General features: G+C 44.5%; 1 protein-coding gene across 1 annotated transcript in view; it reads left to right on the top strand.

Annotated features, from left to right (window-relative positions):
* The window catches only part of DDT (D-dopachrome tautomerase), an 82375-nt gene that overhangs the window by 65414 nt on the left and 6159 nt on the right, over window positions 1–10802 (top strand). Inside the window, exon 3 of the mRNA XM_011967971.1 lies at window positions 2920–2996. Within this exon, the coding sequence (XP_011823361.1) occupies window positions 2920–2996 (77 nt within the window). The remainder of the gene's footprint in view (window positions 1–2919; window positions 2997–10802) is intronic.

The following is a 10802-nucleotide window of genomic DNA, read 5'->3' as shown; positions in this document are numbered from 1 at the left end:
CCCCAAAGCCCCTTCTCCCCCCTCCCCAAACTGTTTGATTGCAAAGAAGCACAATGGGTTAACTGTGGCAAAACAAAAGAAATAAGGCAGGGGAGGCAGATGCTGACTTGAGAACATAAGAATATCCAAACAATTTTGTCAATATCAAAAGACAAAATCTAAACATCTTTTATAATATAAAAGAAATCCATATAGTTAAGTACTAATTAGGTGAAATAACATTATAGGGTATATAACATTTATTTTCGCTACATACATTTGCATATCTTAAATTTATTTATTTTTTATTTTTATTTTTTCCTGAGACGGAGTCTCGCTCTGTCACTCAGGCTGGAGTGCAGTGGCACGATCTCAGCTCACGGCAACCTCCGCCTCCCGGGTTCAAGCAATTCTCCCGCCTCAGCCTCCTGAATAGCTAGGATTACAGGTGTGCGCCACCATGCCCGGCAAATTTTTGTATTTTTAGTAGAGACAGGGTTTCACCACGTTGGCCAGGCTGGTCTCCAACTCCTGACCTCATGATCCACCCGCCTCGGCCTCTCAAAGTGCTGGGATTACAGGTGTGAGTCACTACGCCTGGCTGCAGATCTTAAATTTAATGTGAAACATCATGTTTCAACTTCTTGACGTATAGTTTTTGGTGAGTCTAGATGGAATGAATATTTAAATCGACTTCAAAGATCTTATCAAGTTTGTATTTGGTTATCATCACTTTAAGTCTTTAATGCTTTTCTTTATTTATTGGACTAAGCCAATTTTAGAAACAAAATCCACAACCAACACACACACAATGCCAATGTTTCTGAAAACACTAAATAATATTATCTTTTGTATATCATTCAAATAGTGGTTGTGGTTAAACAAACAAGCAAACAAACACATTACTACAACTCATATATGATAAACTTACAGAAAGCAACATTTTAGAAGTTCCATCTGGTGTGTTTGCACTGTAAGAAAATAAATCTGGATGTGAGTAAGATGTGTTTGACTGAATAAATGAAATCCCCTGCTAGCACTGGGCTATGTGCCAGAGCAGTGCATTTGTCGTAATATATTATGTCAGGAATGTATGTTCACAATCCACCAGCTGCAGTTTTCATTTACTAAGAAATGAAAGCAATTAATCCTGGTCCATCCACTCCTTCCTCCCTGATTTTACCATCTTCGCTTTGAGATCAGGCACTTTGTGCCCAGGATTGTGGCAATGCATGTTTGCTAAAAATGTATCCATTGATAGTAGAATAACTGTACTAAATTAATAAAGGAAGAGTGTCTTCATGTAGAAAACAGAGCACTAAATTATAATTTTACAGTCGCAACACAAGCTTCAGCTCTTCCTAGGCACAGTGGAGCAACCTGGGTCCACTCATTGGTCTGGGGACCATAAGCCTCCACCGTATTCAGGTATGCTTGTCCATCATACCTCCCAATGGCATATAACTTATCACCAAGTAAACAGACCCCCACTGCACTCTGCTGATGCTCACTGATTCTACTGTAGTCCACATATCTGTTTTGGGATCAGATGTCTCCACACGGTCAGAGAGTCTGGAAGTCAAGTTGGATGCGAGAGCATCGTGTTCCCCTATAGCATACAGCAGTCCGCTCCAGGTCGTTACTCCTATGCCACCTCTCCTTTTTGACATCTGTACACACAGTGTACATGTTGGGGTGATCAGGCCCAACACCAGGCCATGGGGGCTACAAAGTCCGGTGTGGTCAAAGGAATAAGAAAAGACAAGTTAGAAGTGCATAAAATGGGTCCAGGAGGCCAGCGCTAGATTGGAGGCTGCAAAGGCCCGGAGCTCTGGGAGCCCACACTATTTATTGGTAATCAAACAAAGAAGCAGGTGGTGAGAATGTGAGGGTAAACAGGTGAGGGCATGAGGACGTGGGGGTAGAAAGCTAGTGGTGCATGAGACCAGCCTGGCTAACATGGTGAAACCCCGTCTCTACTAAAAATACAAAAAATTACCTGGTCGTGGTGGCAGGTGCCTATAATCCCAGCTACTCGCGAGGCTGAGGCAGAATTGCTTGAACCTGGGAGGCGGAGGTTGCAGTGAGCTGAGATCTGCACCACTGCACTCCAGCCTGGGTGGCAGAGCGAGACTCTGTCTCAAAACAAACAAACAAAAAAAACTTACAACATGCTTTTAGAACCTGCAAAAGCCAAAGAAGGCAAGTTGTAGATAGCAGGCACTCAGTATTATCTTCTTTTAATTCAAGGTGGCTTGTATAAGCATACTGGATCAAGGACCATGATGAATTTGGTTCTACACCTTCCATTTTTATGTCCTCTTGTCTTGCTTCTGTGACATCATTAGTAAACATGGCAGCAAAATAGTCTGAGCCAGAGGAGAGCACCAGTCTGTGAGCTGGAATTCGCAATCACCAGCAACAATTACATGGCACAACTGTTTATGTCTCAAATAGTTTTCCATTTTTTTAAATGCTTGTTCGGCATAATAAAGGGCTTGGAAAAATTAATGATGAACACGGTTCCATTGTATTACAGGATGATAACGTCTGGCTACCACAAGAAGTCCGCGTCGGGCTCCGGAGACTGCCGGGAGTCATGGCGGGCTGGGGTGGAGAAGTGGAGGAGGCGAGGGCAGAGAGGGATGCTCACGTGCCCCCAACCCCTTCCTGGCAGCCTCACCTCTGGCGCTGGTGGCCCCAAGCTAGCCAATCCTGATCCATCAGGCGGCTCCAGGCGGTGGGAGCCGGGTCAGAGTCCTCAGGTGGCCCACAGGTGGCGGGTGAGTGGATGGGGGTCCGGACTGGCTCACCCATCAGTCCCGACACTGCACAATTGGCTGCCCACTCAGCCCACACAATGATTGTTTTTGTGTCTAAACATAGAAAAACTACAGTAAAAATATGGTATTATAGTTTGTTTTTTTTTTTTTTTGACAGGATCTCACTCTGTTGCCCTGGTTGGAGTGCAATAGCTCCATCACAGCTCACTGCAGCCTCGACTTTCCTGGGCTCAGGTGAGTCTCTCACCTCAGCCTTCCAAGTAGCTGGGACTACTTGGAAGTAGTAGTGTGTGCATCACCATGGTGTGCATCACCATGACTGGTTTATTTTGTATTTTTTGTAGAGACAGGGTTTCACCATGTTGCCCAGACTGGTCTCAAACTCCTGGGCTCAAATGATCCACCCATCTCTGCCTACCAAAGTGCTGGGATGACAGGTGTGGTGGCTCACTGACATTGTAATCTTATGGGGACACCATTGTATATTTGGTCCATTGTTGACTGAAACATTGGTGACAGTGCATGCTTTCTTCTAAAAACCTTGATTTACACCTAATCTCCTGGTCAAAAAGGATGGCAAGACTTGTTAGTTGGCAGAAGCTATGCCCTTTTTACCTGTTGATTTATATGCTCCAAGATTACTAGTTAGTTCCTTTATGTAGCTGTCATAGCATTGCACTGTTCACTTAAGAAGTCCCCACAATCCAGGATCACTTGATCCAGGAATGAAAGGATTAGAGATGCCAATAGGCAAAGGGCAACCAAGCACTATTCAAAAGAAATTAATCCACGCCTCCCATTGGCAGCATTCTAAACTTTATAAGAGGTAAAGGCAAGAGGTAATGCTTTTCCTCCCTTCAATTCAGTTTCCTAACAGATTTTTCCTTAAGTCTTTTTTCTGAGACAGAGTCTCACTCTGTCACCCAGGCTGGAGTGCAGTGGCACAATCCCAGCTCACTGCAACTTCTGCCTCCCAGGTACAAGTGATTCTCCTGCCTCAGCCTCCCAAGTAGCTGGGATTACAGGGGTGTGCCACCACACCCAGCTAATTTGTGTACTTTTAGTAGAGACAGGCTTCCCCATGTTGGCCAGGCTGGTCTCGAATTCCTGACCTCAGGTGATCTGCCCACCTGGGCCTCCTACAGTGCTGGGATTACAGGTGTGAGCCCCAGCACCCAGCCTGTTGAATATAAAAATGCTCTAGGAATAAATGCTTGGTGCCACAAAGTGAAACCAGCACTCAGGCAAAAGTTTTCTCAGCAAGGCAATTTACTTCTGCAGAAGGGTGCCAGTCAAGTCAATCAAGATTGCAAGAGCACACTGAACAAAGGAGAGCAGGAGGTTTTTATCTCTGATGCATAGTCCTTACCTCTGTGTCACTCCAATGGGCTGGGGTTGGACTGCACAATCTGAGCTGATCCAATTGGCTATTTGCAAATATTTTTCTAAATATTGAAGGGAAGGGGGATGTGAGGTACAGTGGTGAACCATGTAAGACATGCAATTTTGGGGGAACAACAGGTGCAGGTAACCAAGGGAACAGATGTGAGTTATTGATTAGAGCTGATGGGAAAGGGGTAGGCTGTTTTACAGTAACCAGGGGCAAGAAGGAACCCGAAAGTTGAGTTTGAGAACAAAGGACAAGGAAGTTAGCAGACTAAATCTTTGAAGAGAAACTCAGAGAAATTCATTGTATCTTACAAGTCCTCCCTTTTAATTTTCTTACGATTCTTTCTCTTCAAACTTTTTTAACATGTCTTGGCTTTGCTGTTCAATTTGATCTTCTAAAAGGAAAAGCTTACTTGAATAAAGTGGAGGAGAACTAAGGGAGGCTTTAGTAAGTGCTGTTTGTACAATCCTTTGTATTAGCCCACAGATGCATGGTATGACACAACACCTAACAAGAATGAGTACACCTATTGCGATTGCAAGAGACATAAGAATTGAGGCTATGATTCCTTTCCATTTACTGAACCAATTTCCTAGTCATCCTGAAATAGGGTCATTGACTCCAGAATTTTTAGCTAATTCATTGGGTAAAGCAGTAAGTCCTTGTAAGTGCTTTGTTATGCTCCCGTCGGGGGCAGTGTTGTTTGGGATGAAGGTACAACATTGGGTCTTAATCATAACACAGACTCCACCTTTTTCAGCTAATAACATGTCTAGAGCTATTCTGTTTTCCCAAGCCATTTGGCTATTAGGCCCTAATTGGTCGGCTATTCCTTTGATAGCATCCCTCGTGTAATTAATAAACCGCTGCTGATTATTATAGATGTAATTTATCCAAGCTATATTTTATTAATAGTTGCCTGTGGAAATATGGATTCAAATCTGGCAGCTATTCGATCATGGGCTTTGAATCTGTCAGGCACTCCTTGGGGGACCCTAATGACATCCATGTAAACTTGAGAGTCAAAGGACCCATAAGGGGCTTCTCTTATTTTTTGGTGTTGTAGTTTTTCTTTCTCAGGTTGATGAAATACCAGGGTGAAAGGGATAGCCAATTGGACAAGAGCACAAGTGCTTCTCCAGTTACTTGGCAGAGTGTCCAGTAAGGGTTCACCACAATACTACTGTACATCCGCTTGAAGATGACTAAGGGCAGACTGATGAGTAAACTCTTGGAAGGGCTTGAGCTCACTACATCCTGTTAAGCTTCCAAGGAACACCAAATTCTCCCCGTCGTGTGAGACACGAGGTGAAATTGATGTTGGGAGACGGAAGCTGGATGGCCCTCGAGGGCTGACCCACAGGGTGTTAAACGTCAGGATATGATAGAGAGAGAGGCAACACAACTTGTTGCCTCTGGCTGTGGAATCCTGGAAAAGAGCTGTCTGGTCAACTGAAGGACCATCCTAGTGGAAAGGGGACAATCTGGGCCTCTGGTCTGCTGTGTGCAGAAGCATAACAATTGCTTTTGTTCAATGTGCGGGCGGAATATTGAATCCATTCCAACCAGGTATTTACATCTTGATACCCTGTTGCAGCTGCTGGAGTTTGTCTTAGAGCCTTCACTTCTACAATATTTACCTTGGCATGGTTTTGGGGCAGGGTAGAAGGTTTAGAAGGAGAAGGAGAAGGGGGGCCAATACAGTGTTATTTTAAAGAAGCCTATAGGGTTGTATCCATTGACCTCTGTTCCTAAGCCATAAAAACGTTCTAAAGGGGGTGCAGGGTTGGTGGAGGTAGGGGCGTTAATAGGGATAGTTACTGGGTTACAATGGTAAGGTTGACAGTCAGAGGTGGTGGTTCCTTTGGTAAGGTGGAGGTAAGATTTTAGGTCAGTATAGCCTTCTGGGGAGGTCCCACCGTGTTCACTGATAGTCAGGATGACATTTGCCCATTGAGAACATATCTCCTAACTTTGGGTGCCTTGCTACCCCCTCCATGAACAAGGTGCAGGGTCAGTGGCTTCTCTGAAGCAGTAGAGGTATTTTTCTAAAGTAGAGACATACCTTTGCCATTGTTCATCCTCCTCACAAGGTATAACAAGTATAACAAGGCAAGCATCAAAGGTAATGATTTGGGGTGAGTCTGGCTTAGTTACATTGATAACAAGGTCAGCAATAGAATGAGGAAAGAAGAAAGGGTAATAGTATAGATAAAAGAGAGTTAAATTTTTCTTAACCTTAGTTTGAGGGGGTTTTTCCCTTGGATAATGGCCCACTACTTCAGGGTTGGCAGTGCTTTCTTGACTCAGGTGTGACGGCTCCATGTTTCCTTGCTGTTTGGATGGCAGTTTCAGTGGTTAGAAGAACTAGGCCAGCTCCTCAGGCTGGTGTTGATGTACTGGGAACTCTAGGGGCAGCGCCTGTACTGGAAAATTTTAAGCTGGGAAGGAAGAGAAAGTGGAAGATAAGCCAAGTATGTAGGAATGTTGTCAGTGGATTGTTTTGAGAGGTAGTTTGGATTCTTACTAGGGGAATAAGAGGATAGAAGACATTTGATCTATGGCAAACTTGGCTAAGGGTATAAATTAAACTTTGTGCTATACATAGCTTGGGGTCTTTAATGAGTCCCCCAATATAGGTGGGATAGGACTTCCTTCATAAGAGGTTTGAATAACACTTCTCTGAGTTCTCTTTAGTGCCTATAGGAGAAACGGCAGCCTGTTCCACTTATCTTATTTGCTAGGTTATTTTGAAAGACAGGCTTTTCTGGTGCCTGGGGACATGGACAATAGCTATTTCTTCTTTTCCAGTAACCGGTTATTTAACACTTGGGTGATTAACTCCTCATGAACAAGGCTTTAACCTTTACTATTAATTCAGTTTGAAATTTTCTAAATGTAGGAGCTACTGTAAAGGCGTATTTAGAATCAGTATAGATCACTATAGATGGTTCCTTTTTCTGGTCCTGCAGGTACTTTAAAGCTTGACTAAGTGCAAACAGCTTACAAATTTGGGTGGACTAATTATTAAACAATCTTTTTCACTTTATTTCTCTAGGAACTTCTCTATTCATTACTGAACACCTGTTGTGTCCTTTATCCCTTAATCACTCTCGAAGCAGGTTTCTCTTAAGTTTGACCAGATGTTTGTATGGTAATTAGTTAAATCTAAACATGTGTGCTTTCTTTTTAGATTTGGATCTCTTGTTAAGAAACCTGCTAGGTTAAGTGAATTATCAGCAGCTAATGTTAGATCATCCTTTTTAACAGAAGAGCCTCATACTTATACACATGTAATACTTTTCTGGTGGTACATTTTAATACAAGTGACTTTAAAGAATCAAATTTCTTTTCTGGTGGCTATTTTTACCTTTAACACTGGCCTGACCACAATAAATGCTAGTGGATATATCAGCTGAAAGATTATCTATTACTTGCTTAGGAAACTTAGCTGCAGGGATGCCTAGTTGCTTAGAGCCATGGCTGAAGCCCTGTACTACTTGGCCCTGGCAAAAGTAAGGCAGGTGTCTGCTTGGGGCATAGGCTGTGGCCTGGCCCGCGTGTCCCACAGAGCCACTGTCGATATGGTGCCGGGACTCTGGGCCAGCCGGGGGGCAGGAGCATGGGGTTTGCCTCTCATGGCGGGGGCACTATGAGCCGGATAATGCCAACAACATGTTGTGGCGGATCTTTGATGTTGCTAGCCCAGCAAAAGCCATCTGGCGAATCAGGAGCTTGGTGTCCTTTCAGGGAAGGGGACTTATGCAGGGCCTGAGGGGAAGGGTAGGGGATACTAGGTGGGGGACTAGGGGAAGGTTTAGGGATATTAGGTGGAGGATGGTCTAGGGGATCCTGTGTGCTGTTCTCTTTGCCAGGATCCCCTGAGCCCCTTTCTTCACTGTCTTTACAGTAGGGGCAGGTGCATAAGGGAAAAGACCCCTGATGGTCTTTGCCTCCAACAAAGAGGTCTTATGCTCCAACAAAGAGCATAGTCCAGTTCTTCTTTAGAAACTGGGCTTTTATTATTCGCATGTTGAATTAAAAGTTGACATAGTATATCCTCAGTCAACCCAAACTTTGGCCAGAAGATTGAGGCATTAAGGATAGGTCTTTGAGTCCAAATAGAACAGCAGTATTTTATCATTTGTCGCTTTTTCTTATGTTTAGTTCTTATCTTTCCAACATTTTAGCATGAGACCTAAGGGGCTATCAGGTGGTATATCTTTGTTACTGTTCTTATCTTTTTCTCATGAGATCTAGGGACTATCAGGTGGTATATCTTTGTTAAGATTCTTATCCTTTTTGCTTGTAATATTTCCCATATTGGGTCTTGGCTAGGTGCAATCCCTTGTATTAGGAATTTCTTGCCTAGCAGAGGCTTGCTGTGGCTCAACCCTTCATATTAAGGATTTCTTGCCAATTTTGGGGGTTCCCTATGGCTCAGCTCCTCATATTAGGGGGTATCTTGCCTATCCTTCACTGGAAGCTTTACTAAGGCTCAATTCTCACATATTAGAGATGTCTTGCCTATCCTTTAACCCCACCTGCTGAAAGCTCCTTGCATCCTTCTTTCACTTTGTCCACTCTGGCCACTTCCCTTGCAGGAATATTTCAGGTCCCTCTTAGCATTAAGGCAGGTCAGTATAAACCCCTGAGGGGACCCCTGGAGGGCCACCCTAAGCCATATGAGGTGACCACAGAACCGCAGATTAGACTCACTCACTCCACACAGCAGTAGTGCTTGTTCACACTTTCAACCTCCAGAATGCCCTGACCTCCCCTGACCACCAAGGAAGTACTTTGTCACCCCTGTGACATTTCCTACCTTGGTCTATGCACAGAGTTTACCTGGTCACCACAGTATTGCAAGCCTTTCCTCCCCACATTGCTGGGAGTCCGGGTTTATTCATCCAAACGGGTGGGTCTCGACCTTCCATCCCTGAGGCCACCACAACGGGGCAGTGGGACACATCTCCCCTGGGTGGGGTGACCAAAGACCCCTTCCCAAAGGAGAAAGGGGATTCCAGAGGAACCCCCAGAAATGTTGGATACAAAAATGCTCTAGGAATAAATGCTTGGTGCCGCAAAGTGAAACCAGCACTCAGACAAAAGTTTTCTCAGCAAGGCAATTTACTTCTGCAGAAGTGTGCCAGTCGCATCAATCAAGATCGTAAGAGCACATCAAACAAAGGAGAGCAAGGGTTTTTTATCTCTGACACATAGTCCTTACCTCTATGTCACTCCCCCATGGGCTGGGGTCAGACTACACAATCTGAGCTGACCTGATTGGCTATTTGTAAATATTGTTCTAAATATGGAAGGGAAGGTGGGCATGAGGTACAGTGGTGAAGAGTGTGAGACATGCAGTTTTAGGGGAACAATGGTTGCAGGTAACCAAGGGAACAGATGTGAGTTATTGATTAGAGCTGATGGAAGGGGGCAGGCTGTTTTTTTTTTGGTTTTGGTTTTGGTTTTTGAGATGGAGTATCGCTCTTGTTGCCCAGGCTGGAGTGCAATGGCATGATCTCGACTCACCACAATCTCTGCCTCTCAGATTCAAGTGATTCTCCTGCCTCAGCCTCCCTAGTAGCTGGGATTACAGGCATGTGCCACCATGCCTGGCTAATTTTGTATTTTTAGTAGAGACGAGGTTTCTCCATGTTGGTCAGGCTGGTCTCAAACTCCCGACCTCAGGTAATCCACCCACCTCGGCCTCCCAAAGTGCTGAGATTATAGATGTGAACCACCACGCCAGGCAGGGGTAGGCTGTTTTACAGCAACTAGTTGTGAGCTGCATACCTGGTTCATCTGGACACAGTCAGGTTAAATGACCTTCAAATTCAACCTGAGGACCACGGCAACTGAAAAACAACTCACAACTTTGTTACATAAAAGTTGAGCCAGGATGGGCACCATGGCTCACACCTATAATCCCAGCACTTTGGGAGGCTGAGGTGGGAGGATTGCTTGAGCCCAGGAATTCAAGACCAGCCTGGGCAATGTGGCAAAACCCTATTTCTACAAAAAAAATTTAAAAAATTAGCTCGTCATGCTGACACACACATGTAATCCCAGCTACTTGGGAGGTTAAGGTGGGAGGATCACTTCAGCCTAGAAGGTCAAGGCTGCAGTGAGCTGTGATCACACCATTGTACTCCAGCCTGGTTGACAGAGCAAGACTCTTTCACATACATACACACACACACACACACACAGACACACATGCACACACACAAAAGCTAAGCCAGATTGGGTTGGATGCAGTTACAAACCCCCCCGAAACATCCCACCCCTCATTCTTGAGGGGTTAGGGATGAAGGTCATTCTTCTCTATTTACTTCATGCTGACAGGGAGCAGTGAGGCTACTAAAGTTAGAGGAGTGAAACTCTCAGGGTCCTGAGTTCAAATAAGTTTTTGGGTCACCTGAGGTTGCTCAAAGGAGCTGGTATTGCTGCTGTTATACAAAATGAGGACACAAAGTTTACTATCAGTTTAAATATACAGGGACTGAAAAGGAACAGAACAGAGGCCACAGTACCAATGAGGTGAAGTGAGGTATAGCAGACTTCACTGCATTCTAAGGGTAGCTCGTTGGTTGAGCTACCCTTCTGGTTGAAGGAATGCAGCTGTTCTGCTTGTTTAAATATTT

This window comes from Mandrillus leucophaeus, unplaced genomic scaffold, assembly GCF_000951045.1.
Source record: "Mandrillus leucophaeus isolate KB7577 unplaced genomic scaffold, Mleu.le_1.0 Scaffold820, whole genome shotgun sequence".
NCBI classification, from domain to species: domain Eukaryota; kingdom Metazoa; phylum Chordata; class Mammalia; order Primates; family Cercopithecidae; genus Mandrillus; species Mandrillus leucophaeus.
This window is presented reverse-complemented; position numbering and strand designations above follow the sequence as displayed.